Below are 14703 nucleotides of genomic sequence, written 5' to 3' on the forward strand. Positions count from 1 at the left end.
GAGGTAGGGTTGAAAAGAGGAACACTGTTGCAGCTACTTGACCTGTTCACACTTTATCTGTTGGGGGTATTAGCATTGTGGGAGAACTACAAACTCTCTGGGTACGTTGATTACATAATGTTTTTCTATTTCATGCCAGGAAACTTGGAAATTTCCCTGTAGCCATTAAGGAACGTTGGAAGACTCTTGAGTAGAGAAAGACATGGACTGAAGGTTTCAGAAATTAACTCAGCGCAGTGTGACTGTTTTTAGAGGTGTCTGAGGAGAAGAACCTGGTTGGTGGCAGTTCTTTTGGAAGGTTTCTTCTATAAGAGCGAGAGGAGAGGTTTCTTCTGAAAGTCTGTGTCCGTGTCCCAGGATTGGAGAGCCAGCACTGCCTGATTAGAGAGCGTGAATAATAAAAAAGGAGGTTCCAGGTCCCGCTTTAGTTTCCAAACCTAGCGTAGACAAGGAGGCTAATTGAAATATAATCATAGGCAGATGTGGGGGTTGGGGAGATTGTCATGGATATTTAGATCATAAGTAGAGATTAGGAAGGACAGAAAAACCAGAGTTGAAGAATCAGGAAAAACCAGGGGGATGTCAGACGGCCAAGGAAAAGTTTGCATTACATTTGGCAGTCATAGTGTTTTTAGTGGCAAGGGGGAGAGTTTTCATGGAGGCGAGCGTGGCAGTCCGATCCAAAGCTCAGCCGGTCTGCATCTGGCTCTCCAGGGGTGATCTGGACCAACAGCATCTGCACCACCTGGGAGAGACTACGGGCTGGGACCTGAAGGTGTGGTTTATCAGACCCTGTCGTCATTTCTTAGGAATGCTCCAGTTTGTAACCACACCCCAGGTCTGTAATTTTGCACTTGAATCCAGGCCTCTTCCCCAGAGGTCACTGTTCTCTCCTTGAGCTTTCACCTGTCTGGTCTGTGTTTACTTTTATGAAATGTTACTGTATGTCGGCTGTGTGCTAGACTCATCTTTATGCATTGGGGACACATAGATGAATAAAGCAAATGGCAGGTACTCTGGAGTCGCACAAACTAGGCAGGACACCATCTGTCTTAACACCCCAGGCGCCTCAGGTTCATCATTTAGAAACAGTGCGTCATAACACTTCATAGGCAAGTTGTAAAATGCAGAGGAGAATATGCACATGAAAAAAATGAGTGTGTGGCTCGTTACATAATGGTTTACATATATTATTACTGGGAGGTGATATTTAGAGAGGAAAGCAGACGTTAACATGTATCTGGAGACCCATACCTGTCATAACGGGGGTGCAGTACAATCCCAGGGCAGTTGCTAACTGCGGGGAAAGCTGGAAGCCACATGCACAGGCGCTCAGGCCTGTTGGAATAAATGTGGCACCGTGTCAGTTTATTTTAAATCCAGAGACGGGGTGTATTTGTTTACTGAAATTTGAACAATTTCATGAAATGTCACAAAACAAATCCAGTTGTTTATAATGTAGCATAATTAGGCAAAATCAGCCCCCTGGGGTTAAGTGTCCACTTAGGCTGATATTCTGGCCAGGGTGAGTGGTCACTGCTGAGCAGCAAGCCCAGTACGTCAGTCAGATATTGACTGAGATCGTAAAACTGGCACAGCCGTGTCCTGGGGCCCAGAAAGCCAAAGTGTAAATTTGTCCTAATCTGCTACCCCGACCCACAGGCCCCTTACCTGGACTGTCCGTCCCTGTCAGTCCCAGGGCAGTGGCCAAGCCTCAGTCACTGTGTTGGGGCTGGGATACTGGCTGGTGGATACTGCCTGGTAGACAGGCACTTGTGTGGTCTTAACCCTAAAGATTTATTTTCTAGGGCATTCCGTAGAAGAATTTTGGAAGGCACAGAAAAAAAGCTTTGTGTGTCTTCAAGGTGTAGGCACAAGGGGGAGAAATTCCCACCCCTTTGGATAGTTGCAGTAAACAAAGTAACTTCCCTGTCTTCAAATAGGTTTCTCCAATAAAAAGGTGGGGTTTGTTTTGCCTCCTTGGAGCTGACCCGAAACCTGGTAATCTTCATTAAGTTTATTTGACCCGCAGGGCCCTCATTGACCTTAGCTCCACAAGCCAGGGTCTGTTGTTTTGGACCAAAAACCTGCTGTGGACATTTTGGGGAGAGTCCTTCCTGCGGAGACTTACTTGCAGCAATGCAGCAAGTGCTCTAGACTCTGTCTTGCACACACCCCCTGCAGAACTGAAAGGCCAGGTGTGGCAGGCAGGAGTTGTGTGACTGGGTAGCTGTACTTCAGGTACTTCTTGCTTACTTTCAACTTTAATTTTCTGATGCAAGTTATTCTTGCATCCCAGAACTTTCTGCTAAACCCGATAAAGATCCACGTTCTGAAGATTATCTCAGGAACCCAGAGAGTGTATTACAAGTAGGCCGCAGTCCCTTGAAACTCTAAATGCAAATGTATGCTCTAGAATCGTACTGTCATTAGAACTTTCTGTGATAATGGAAACATCCTGTGCTTGTGTTGTCCGTTTCAAGGAACTTATGACTGTTAACTTCTTGGGTTGTGTAAAGTGCAGTTTATGGGACTTAATTAAGTTAATTGTAAATAGCCACATAGCCAGTGGCTTTTCTGTTGAAAAGTATAGATCAGAATATGCCTTTTTGGGGATTTTAAAGGGAGTATTCTTATTACCATAAAAAGGCTTTAATGATTAAGCATCCAAATCAGTTAGAATTCCTTTGGGAACCTTCTTGTTAATTTATTCCCAAATGAAGTTGTTGTACAGTCAGCATTGTGGATTCTGAATGGTCCCCTGTTCTGATTTGTTTCTCCAAGACACCAGGCAATTATTTATTTGTAATTTGATTTAATTCCCCCACCCCTCCAATGAGGCAGATTGGCAATACAGATTTCTGCTGATTCTTGGAGATAATAATCCTGCTGTATATCTTGGGTGTTTCTTGAGTCTGTTGAAACAACAAACTGTCAGAGGAAGAGCTGCAAGTGGGTTGAACCCCATGTTGCGTAGCCCTCCATGCAGCTCTCCCCGGACTGCACCGTTTAACCACGGCTGTGCGATGTCGCAGGCCCTGCTCCTGCTGCCTTGACAACGGCGCTGTCTGACATGCTCAGATGCAAAAGAGCTGACTTGGCAGCTGCCCAGCAGATTTTTATAAAGGCTCAGTTGGTGGCCGGAGATTCAGGCTGTCAGAGTTGTGTTATGCAATAAATCGTTTTCAGCAGAAGTTCTTAATCCAATTTTAGCTGTAGCTTTTTTTTTTTTTAAATAGGCGGTAATCAAAGATAAGTACACATTATTTAATGGGAGTTTGGAAGAAGTAAAACTCTCCTTGCATAAGCATTTTCAGACCGTTTACTTTATCCTGGGAAGCATGTCTGTCTGAGGAAATTTACTGCTTGAAGTGCTTTTAATTTAAAATCAAGGCAGAGGAACATCATTTACAAGTTTAGGGAGTCAGCGGCTTCCTGGCCACTTATTTTATGTCTAGATGTGAATATTCCCCTGATTTTCCTGATATTTTAATAGCGACATGGAGCCATTTTATGAAACTAAAAAATGGATTACATCTGATAGATCTCTAATCGAGACAATAATTACTGTTTTGTTAAATGGGAAGAAACTGTGCTTTTAGCATAAGTTTTTTCTCTCCTTATTTTTCTTAAATTTTCTCACCTGTAAATCCTGGTTTGTATTGAATCTTTGCCAGGAATCAGCGTCCCCAACCATTTTTTTTGTTGTCACCTTTCATTGTTCTCACTTCATACTGTTGATGGAAGAGGCTGGCATTTCAGACAGCAACAAATTGTATTAAGTGGGATGATTTTAACAGCAGGTATATTAGAAACTTATTCCCCTGAAAGTAAAAGGTATTAATTTATAGGTATTGAGTCATTTTCCCTGGGAGGAGGAAAGGACTGTCAATTCTTTTCCCCCACCTCTCTCTTGGACCCTGTCTTTTAAGTTTTGTTTTGTTATTGGTCACCTCCTGCAGATGTGAGACTGTCCTCACTATTATGTGGCATTTCCTGTTCCTCCAGCTTAGGATAGTGTGGGGCCTCCGACTTCATTCTCTTTTTAAAAGGTTCTAAATGGGCACATCACAATTTAATGCCTCATGGAACTGTGCCTGCCAGGTTGACATTTAAAACAGTGAGTTCTAGATTTCAATTTAACACAAAGGCATATATCATACTTCCGGATCCTTGGTATGCATTGCATAATTATAAACTTTAGGGACAAGGTTAAAAATGATCTGAGTTGTTGTAAACTACACTCTTCTCCCTCCCCACGCCCCCCCATACTTTTTTTAATTCAATAAATCTTTTTTTAAAAAGATTTATTTGTTTATACAAGAACCGGGGTACAGACCAGATGCGTGGGAGGGTGAGAGGATTCACCAGAGCCAGAGCAGGGAACAGAACAGGCAGACTGACGAAGTACACTGCTGAGGGGAGCAGTGGGCGAGACAGGAGAGGTCTGCCTGCGCCATGTGGGACCCTCACTGGCCGGCCCGCCGGGATCGAACCAGCCTTGCAGAGGCTGAGGACAGCTTCACAGCAGGGCGCTCAACCGCCTGCACCATCAGGGGAGGCCCCCCCATCCCCCATACTTTTTAAATGTATTCACATCTGCTGGAAGGGTCCTGGTAAAATCGGGTGACCTACGTCCCATAGCCACCAGTTGTCCCTGCATCATCATTAACAGTGTCCTTGGTTGGGGTGATGAAGCACATGGCCATTATCTGTGATGCATGAGTCTCTGTAGTTTGTTCACAAGTTACAGGAAGCTAACTATCTTCCATTTCACTTTTTAAAAATTATAATTGTTAGAGAATGTGTTTTCAAAAACTATGAGAAATGTACTTTTTCCTCTTTTATCCTTTTACTTTTTCCCGCCCTTTTGGGGGTCCTTCTTTTTAATCTTCTAAACCAAGAGGACCTGAATTTGAAACCATAATAAAAAGAAAGACGTGGGTAAAATGTATAGGATGCTTTGGATATGCTCCTAGATTTGAGACTTTCTGGTACACAAGGTTGTACAGGCCAGTGAGAGGAAATCCCTCCTTGCTTTTCCTCTGCTCCCCCCTCCCTCTTACTAATCTAGCTAGCGCTGGCGCTCATGAAACATTTCCATTCACTTCTTAATAAGTAATTTTCATCTTGTTTTCATTTAGGAGTCATTGCTAGTTACATATTTGGCGTTTTCTCTTTAATAACAGATTTCTGACTTTTGAAATTGTGTTTCCTGACTTGGCACCTGCCACGCAGTGGACCGATTAACTACCCGATTGCACGTGCCAGCTGCTCTTTCTGGAGCTGTGACCTATGGCAAGAGACCGAAATGTCTCTCGAAAAATATCACGATTATTTCCTTTTCAACCCATTTTGTCTTCTCTTCTGCCTCCTTTACCCATTTTAAGGGAGAAAGCTGTGATGCAGACTTTATACCTGGAGAGTGGGGTATGGGGAGGGGGAGCAGGATGGAGTGGGATGGCCTGAGCAGGGAGCCATGAGTGTTTGCCCTGTCAGCTCCGAGCCCAAGTCTGGTACACGGTCTATTCCAGTATTTGTTTGCTGGCATTATAGTCATGGTCACTTTTTATATCGTTACGGCACCAAGGGTATCTGTTGCTTTCTTCCTCACTCCCGTCTTAATGCCAGGATCGCCTTGTTTCTTGAGATATTGAAGGCCCATCTTGTTGGGGAGCAGCTGCATGTGAAGGCTCTGCTTGGCGTGTGACTGCACGGAGGAGGTGGAGGGAATGACTTTCCTGTATCAGTGAACGGATCAGTCTCGAGACAGTAAATTAGCAGAACTCGTGTCGCAGTTATAGTGTATAATCAATCAAATCAATAGTCCAGTGATTTAAAGCAAGGATCATTGGGGGGGGCATTTTGAGTGATCAGCAGATTTATTTTAGTTAGAATGCCTAATTTCAGGCTTTATTAAAACTTTATTGATTGGAATTTATGACCTCACTGGAGACTTGGGGTAGGTGATAACTAAGGTGCACTTGAAATTATTCATACTTTTGCCCTCCACCCCATCCCTTCATGAGAGTTCCTGGGCAGAACTCACAGTGCACAAACTCCATTTTAATAGTGTTTGGAAAACAAAACTTTTCCATAAAGTGTCAAAGCTGACTTATATGTATAAATGGATAAATCTTTAAAAAAAAAAATAACAAGAACTGGGGTGCAGCCCAGAGCTGTGGGGGGGCAGTGAGAGGATTCACCAGAGACAGAGTGGGGAACAGAACAGGCGGCTCTACTTAAATACACTGCTGTGGGGTGCAGTGGGTGAGTCAGGAGAGGTCTGCTGTGCCATGTGGGTAGCTCCCTGGCCGGGGATTGAACTCATGCTACAGTGGCTGCTGATAGCTTTATAGGCTGCGTCTTAACCCCTTGTGCCACCAGGAAGCCCCAGCTGACATGTTATTTCTGCTTTCAAAACCTCATCACAATCTCCTTCCACCATGGCTTGTATAACTTTCTCAACCAGCTTAGTCCCAATTCCATTTCTCCTATATTTGGAATTCACGGCTGCCAAGGCCATATAACCTCTGCAGAACATATTTTGATGCATATCCAAGTAGCGAATGATCGTACCTACACAATCCTCTATCACGGCCAAGAAGCACAGCTGTGGCCAGCTGTGGATAAATTATCTACAGGTATAAATGGAGTAAGGTTCAGACAGACCTTTGGCTATCATGATGTCAGGCTTTTGTAGCTCTGATTCATATTGCGTATAACATATGGTCTCAACTTCCCCAGGCTCACCCTCCCTGCCCCAGGGGCTGCTTAAAGCAGCAGCCTGGTGGTCAGGGATGAGTACTGCAGCTGCTGATCTCCTCCTGCTCAGTGCTCTCCTGGGGATTGTTCCCCAGTGCTGCGTCTGGCAAGGCGGGAAGCCAGGTTATGTCCTATTGTGTACAGGAGGGACAACCTGTAACCAGTCCATCTTGTACTGTCTTTTCTGTCTTGTAAAAGAAAACATGTACTTCATGTGGTTAAGGAGTTCTGCTTGGTTTCCATTATGCACGTGTGGCTTTCTCTTGTTGGACTGTGCTGTGTGTTGCTTTGGTAGAGCAGAGCATCACGGGAACGAATTCTGCACTAGGAGCTGTGCTTTTTGTCAGATTGGGGACCTCTGGGTTTTACTTCATCATGAAAAACATTGACTCCCAACAAATAAAATCACCATGGAGGGTCTAGTTAACTGCAAGCTTAATGAGATCCTACAGTGTAATGTGGCTGCTGAAATTTATACCAACTCTGGGATTTGTGTATGGACAGAGAAGTGTTCTTATTGCATATGTTGGTCCTATGAGGAATATTTTTCACATGTTGGAATACATGTTTGATTCTGGATGTCAGATTTTAAAGGGAAGCCAACCCAGATTGGGTAATCAGAAGATGAAGGTTTGAGGGCCCAAGTCACACAGGAACAATTCATGATACTAACATTACATTCTACCCCTTTATTTCCATCTTTTACTATTTGATCACTTGTTTGAGCTTGGTGATAAGAAGTCAGAGGAAGATTTCTCAGAGCTTATTAATACAGACTTCATTATGACAGGAGAAACCATAACTGTAGGTAGAGATGTTAGCAGTATTGATCTTGATTTCTCACCTTGTCTTTACCTTTGCCTGTATTCTGATGGATATTTAAACATGATATGAAATGAACACAAGATCAGAAACTCGTGTGTACAGTAGAGCTTTGGAAACTTTAATGTACTGAGGAATTACCCAGGGAGCTTGTAAAAATGCAGATTCTGATTACGTGGGTCTAGAGTGAGTTTGACTTTCTAGCAAGATGCCTAGGGGTTAAGGTATAGGTGGTCTGTGGCTCACACTTAGAGTTGACAAGAACCTGGGTGGAAGGAGGTGATAGAACCTGGACTTGTCAGCTTTGGAGGATTGTTAGGTGGTGTGGTGCTGTGTTCTTTCTTTCTTTTTTCTTTTTTTTTTCTTTTCTTTTTTTTTTTTTTTTTTTGTAATAGTGATTATAATCTTAAGCATTCCAGTTCAGTTTTTGCCCACGTGCCATTTTTGATAAATTCTCTATTTATTTCGAAGATTGGCAAAGACTTTGCAAATGGAAAGATAACCAACCCTGCCACTTTCACTTTTGAAGATTAGTCTTGTACTTGCCAAAGAAAAGGATTTTTAGCCATCAGTAAAGGTGAATGCAGATCTATGTAATGAATTTCATGCTTTTCCTCATAGCACATCCAAGTGTTTTAATTTTCTTAAATATTTATTTATTTATGCATACAACAGCTGGGGTATAGGCCAGAGATGTCTGGGTGAGAGGATTCAACAGAGACAGAGTGGGGAACAGAACAGGCAGACTGACTGAAATACACTGCTGAGGGGAGCAGCGGGAGTCAGGAGAGGTCTGCTGCTCCATGTTGGTTGCTCCCTGACCGGCCAGGGATTGAACTCGTGCTGCAGTGACTGTGAATTGCTTCATAGTGCGGTGCTTAACCCCTTGTGCCGCCAGGGAGGCCCCCAAATGTTTTACTTTTTGTTGGTGCATGCACAGCATTTGTTTGGGGGCTGGGGAAACACATAAATAGATAAGAGGGGGCAGAAGTGAGGAAAATGGGTGCATTGTCTGCGAGGATCAATTGTCCCTTTCTAGTTTCTCATGGGCTGTCAACCCGGAGGTCTATGGCAGTAGCCATTTTTAAATCTTTAATGGCTAAAGTCATAAGGTCAGACACAAACCCTGGGCATCACTGTGAAGCTGCTGGCCTTGTCAGTGCCTACTCTCCTCCTGTGTCTTCCTCTAAGCCAGGAAAGACAGAGAATGTCTATGGGAGCATTCTAGAAGGAGCCAAGGTTTTTTTCCTCCTGTCAAATCTTGAGTGATCCTTTTGTCTCCCCATCAAATGCTGAGTGATTCCATGTGTGGAGAAGGGAGTTCTAGGGCCTGGAGTGATCTGACAATCAAAAGAGGAAATGTTAGATTTTTTGAACACTGTAGCATGGTCATCTGTTGACTTGAAAACAGTGACTTGGTAATAAATAATTGCATACATGAAGTGGGGAGAATGTAGTGGGAGGCTGCTGGGAGATCCCAGGAAAAGGATCCTGGATAGATGTTAGTGATCGAGGCAGGGAGAAGACTAGCTAGTGTCCAGGGAGTGTTGTGTGAAGTAAGTGGTCAGTATTTAGCTGAAGGTTAGGGCACCGTGGTCTTGAGGGGTAGGGCCTGGGAGGTGATGGCAGCCCCTGTGTGGAAGGATTTCTTCAGGAGGCCCATGTGCTCCTGCTGAGAGTGAATGGTGCAGGCCAGCCCCCTCAGGAGTAGTTCCTGTGGGGAGTAGCTGTGTTTGAAGTCAAGAAAACTGCAGGAATTTCAGTCACTTCCCCGAAAAACATCCTGGATATTACATAAGGTTACTGGCCGGCTGCGTATGGGTTAAGGTTGAATGGAAAGAAGAAGATAGAGCTTGAATTTCTGTTGTTTTTGCAGAAATATGTTTTTGAGCGCTTTCATTATCCAGCATATTCACGATGTTGGTTAACAAGAGGTAAACAGGAGAAATTATTTCCTGATATCACACAGATACCCTTTAAATGGTTGATTAAATCAGACAGCTTTGGAAAAGGGGAAGGTAGAGGGAGGCTGTGTACTTAACAGGCTCTACAAGCTCTGAGAGAGGTGTTTGTGTTTCCAGTGTGTGACCTGTAATGATAGGTAACGAGGTTTCTAGAGCACTAAGTACTTGGACTGATCAGTGAGATTATAGCAGCGTGAGTGTTGGCTGGAAGGCCCCAGCTCCTGCCCTTCTGGATGGCTCTGTGTGGTCTCCTGGTTGGTGCAGGCCCATTTTGCTTTCTGCATTTTGAATTCCACTAGGGAGGACTGTAAGTTTAAAGTAGGGTGATTCATTATTACCGCCGCTGCAAAATGCAGCTTATTAATTTAATTTCTGAATTATTATCTTCTCTTGAGCGTTTGGAAACAGAAGAGTCATCTTATTATCTAGTAGGTTTGTCTCTTACATCAACATTGAGGGAGGTGACAAGCCTTGACCGGCTCTCTAGATGATGAAAGAACACTGATTTTTTTTTTTTTTTTTAAAGGGAAGGAGGTTGATTTTTAGTATCTTAGCTTTTGAAACCCTATCATCTGGGCCCTGGATTTGCTTTTCTTCTACCTAAAGTACTTTATAGGTATGATAAAGCTGCTTGTGTCAGTAAGTGAATCTTAAATGTGTCCTCCTTTGTGGGACTTTTCAACTGACATGGTGGATGTTATAATTAGATTTTTAGTTGCAGGGGTTGTAATTCTCTCACGGAAGCCTGAAGTCAGAAAAAAAGGCACCAGCACGAGCAGGATGTAGTAAATCGTCAGGAATTTTGCACTGAGGCTATTTTGGGTCTTTGTAATTTGTAAGTTGTGTGTATGTAGGTAATAATAGTTTATAATCACGTCACTGTTTGTTGTGGAGATGTAAGCGATGAGATGGGGACCTGGTTCTAGTGAAGAAAGTTCTGCTGGTGAGGCACTTGGTGTCCGGCTGCCTTCATGTGCTGGCCTGACTGGCTGAGAATGTGGTTGACCCCTCCTCCATGTTGAGGACATTCTTCAGAGGCAAATGCTAATCTAGGGGACTTCCAGGCAGTCTCGGGGAGCTTCCAGACAAAGTCAAAGGGAGTGGCTATAAAAGTGAATCCAGCTAGGGCTTCCCCTTGGGGCGCAGGTGGTTGAGTGCCAAGCTGTGAAGCTGTCTGCAGCCTCTGCAGCCTGGGTTTGATCCCTGCTGGTCGGCGAGGGTCCCACATGGCGCGCAGACCTCTCCCGCTGCCGCTGCTGCCCTCAGCAGTGCATTTCAGTCAGTCTGCCTGTTCTGTTCCCCGCTCTGTCTCTGGTGAATCCTGTCACCCTCCTGCGCATCTGGCCTGTACCCCGGTTCTTCTATAAATAAATATATTTTAAAAAAAAAGTGAATCCAGGTAATTCTGTTCTGTGTTGTGTAGCTAAACTTCCCGACTTTTCCTCAGGTTGGCTTTTTGGCTCTTCAGTTGAGCCCTAGTTGGAGTGCTGCTGTTTTGTTTTTTAGCCCTGTTAGGAAGGTCTTCAGTGACTTTCACCAATAGCAGTTAAGAAAGTTTGTGCATTCCTTCTGTCAGGTTGAAGCAGAGTTTGCTGGCTGCTTTGAGCTTTCACATTTAAAGTTTGAACTGTTTGAATAACATTGGCCATGCTCTGCTCCCCTACAGGGGCTGCCCCAGCAGACGGAAATCTCAGCTTGGCAGGCCCATGGGGAGCAGAAGGCCTGCAAGGGGGAGGTGGAAATCCTAGCTCTCTCTGGCTTGGCCTTCTCTTCCCCTCATTACGGAAGGTAGAGGCTGAGCTAGGAAGATACAGAAGAACTCGGAAACTCCTGAGACTTAACAAACGCACTGCTTAGTTATTTAGGGCTTAGAATGTCTATGTGGTTGAATTTCTAAGATGTAGCTTGTGTTTATGCTAAGTGTACGAAATCGTGACCTTGAAAAGACCTCAGATATTCTAGCCCCCTGACAGTCCTGTGGAGGCTTTCCGTGACCCACAGCAGCCGTGAGTGTGAGTAGCAGCCAGTTCTGTTGGACATGGCGCAGGCAGCCCCCTAAGTTCCAACTTGGTCCACCTTGGAGGTATCTGGCCTCCTGTTTGAACAAAAAGAACCTGGATAGTCAAAATCCTACCCTTTTTTTTTTTTTAACCCACAGTGTTAATGTTTCCTTCATTTTCCTCAGGCCCAAAATGTCTGAGAAGCTCAAACACTTGTATCTTTAAATTAAACTCTTATAAAATGCTTAAGTCTTGAAGTGGGTCTGTGTAACCAAGGACTCCTTAGAAGAGAACAGTGAATATCCTTTGCCACATGAATCAACACTGTTCCTTAAAAGCCACCATGGGGTTGGGCCTCCCTGGTGGCGCTAGGGGTTAAGTCTCAGCACTATGAAGCTGTCCGCCACTGCAGCATGCGTGAGTTCAATCCCTGGCCCCAGAGCTGACCCACATGGTGCAGCAGACTTCACCTGGCTCACCTGCTGCTCCCCTCAGCAGTGGATTTCAATGGATCCACCTGTTCTGCTCCCCGCTCTGTCTCTGGTGAATCCTCTCACCCCATGCACCTCTGGCCTGTACTGCAGTTCTTGTATGCATAAATAAGTCAATCCTATAAAAACAAAAACCAAAACACCTTCTTGCTGGTTCCCTGAAACACCTCAGCTTATATACCTACCACCTCTGTCTTCCTGGACCTGGCCCTTAATGTTTCAGGTCTCCCCCCCCCCCACACACACACACTTTTTTCTTTGTTGCTTTCTAATTTTACACTTTTTATCTTAACTCCTGGAAATGATCTCTGCTGACTTCAGTACCCCTTCTCCAGCCTCATCTTCCTTTTGTTCCTTCTTATAAGAACATGCATTGAATGAGATTCAACAGGTGTAAGAGAAACATGCTTCCATATTAGACGTTTAAAACCTGTTAGTTTTTTTCTTTTTTTCTTCTTTTTTAAATCTCTCCCACAAGGCCTGACTTCTGCCCTCTCTCCTTTCTCTATCCCAAGATCCACTGCCTTTTTCTGCAGTGGTCTGTCTTTTTCATTTGAGACTCATTTCCTTAAGAGGCCACTGTAGGTCCAATTTCGTTTCTTTTGATTGATCTGGAAATTCCTCGGTGATATCAATAGTACCAACCCCCAACGACAAGAAACATTTCCAAAAGAGAGTGCAGCCTGTGTGTGTGAGGACTGGGGCATTCTGATGTCACTTACTGACTTTACTAAAACTTCAGGACAGAGGTTCATGGCACCCCTGGTTTGGTGTGGTGGCTCCTTTTTCTAACCTTTGCCAGGAATCTAAAACTGCAGCCTTAACTAAAGAGGACATTTGCATTTGCATTGGAGTCTCTGAAAGAAGGAGAGGGCTGTGTCTTTCTTCAGTCTCTCTTACAGCACTTGTGTTAGCCTTTTGCTTTGTGGTCTTTGCAGATTTGGGAAGGGCGCATACCATGTAATTCTGATCTCTGAACCTGTGTATGGGTCGTGCGATTCCTGTTAGGAAATTAAAAAATGTTTATCCTGACTCGGCATCTGCTTGCTCTCTTTGAAGTAACCCTCTTTCTCCCTTTTCTTTTATTTCTCCAGGATGACAGTGATGGGATTCCATGGTCAGAAGAACGGGTGGTACGTAAAGTCCTTTACTTGTCTCTGAAGGAGTTCAAGAATGCCCAGAAGAGGCAGCACGGGGAAGGCATTGCTGGGAGCCTGAAAGCAGTGAATGGTGAGTTGACTGGTTGGAAATGGATGATCCCACTTGGCACGGGCCTGTTTCTGAATTGGACGTGTTTTGGGCAGCTTGTGCATCGCAGGCTAGGCCCTTAATGGCAGTTATTCTGAACATCCTATTGGGCTTATAGATGCATTTTTATGTTCCTTTAAATGCTGCATCATGCAACTGGCAGGGTGCCTTAGTTATTCTGTTCCCTGTAGACACGACCAGGGCTGTGATCTGATTTCTGCCAGTTCTTGGTTGAGTGTGGTGGCACAGTCTTAAGGGGTTTCCTGTGGTTATCTGTCTTTCTACCCAAGTAGAAATCTTTGATGATCTTGTTTCAGTGTGGGATTTCTCGTTCTTATCCCCTGTTTGTATAGGAAGTAGCCTAAATCTATGGCATGCCCACTGTCCTTGCAGCTTTCTGACTCACCAGCTTCCTAAGTACCCGCTTCCTTCCTTGCTGATCAGGCTGGGCAGGTTGCTACACGGCAGCAGGTATACAGTGGCATGGGATTCTTGGAGCAACTGGATCCCAGAAGCCTGAGCGGAAACTTGCTCTGATGTTTTTATTCTGATGTCTCTTTTTAACAGGGTTAGCATGGTTTAGATGAAATCGTCCGGTGAAAGCCATTTCAGAAGAAGCATTTGATTGTTGTGGACATGTTTTTGTTGTTGTTGCTTTGTTTGGAGCACGTGGCTGTGAGTGGCATTCCACAGCCTCTTGTGTATTTATTCATCTTTTTGAATTACAGATAAATGTGAATGAATGATCATGTTGTGGTTTGTGCTTGTTTGGAGACAGGAGAAGAGGAAGAAGCAATTCTCTTCTGGAGAGCGTTGGCTCTGGTCATGGGTAATAAGAGTTATTACATGTGGGGTACCTGACAGTCCGTGAGGGTGCAGGGTGACAAGCTCACTCACAGCTTCCACTGCTTAGTTGTAAGGTGTCTGGGCGCCTCTTACTGGGATGAGTCCCTGCAGATAGGATCTGCTGCTCTGCTTCCATATACCCATAGCAGGCTCGGCTGCGATGACCTCCCTGGCCTCGCCAGAACTTGCTCGGCCACCCACCTGTGTTCTGTCACCCTCTTTCAGTTTTGTGTGACTTGAAACAAGACTCTCAGGACGTCAGGGCCAACATGGGTGGGAAAGACCATTTTTGAATTTCTTTAGCATTGGCAAAAGCAAAGCAAGTAGTGAAGTGTATGAGCACCCCGAGTGTGCCTTCTGTGCCCCTCTGTGCTGTGGGACCTCCAGCAGGTAGCACCCCGCCCATTTCTTGGCTGCTTGTGATAGTGAAGTCTCTATTGAGAGAGTAGTTGGTGTGATGGTCCTGGACGTGATGATTCTTGTCATTGCTTCACTTTGAACATAATGTTTTGCTTGATTAAATTTTGAGTGAGGGCCTGCGGCTTACTGTCCACTCTCGTGAAGTAA

At 44.6% G+C, this 14703-nt stretch overlaps 1 protein-coding gene across 1 annotated transcript in view; it reads left to right on the forward strand.

Moving 5' to 3' along the window:
* The window catches only part of JARID2 (jumonji and AT-rich interaction domain containing 2), a 257710-nt gene that overhangs the window by 106708 nt on the left and 136299 nt on the right, over positions 1-14703 (forward strand). Inside the window, 1 exon segment of the mRNA XM_037518897.2 lies at positions 13137-13272. Coding sequence (XP_037374794.2) covers positions 13137-13272 — 136 coding nt within the window.

This window comes from Talpa occidentalis, unplaced genomic scaffold, assembly GCF_014898055.3.
Source record: "Talpa occidentalis isolate TD23 unplaced genomic scaffold, MPIMG_talOcc4v2.1 talOcc4.2, whole genome shotgun sequence".
Classification (NCBI taxonomy): Eukaryota; Metazoa; Chordata; class Mammalia; order Eulipotyphla; family Talpidae; genus Talpa; species Talpa occidentalis.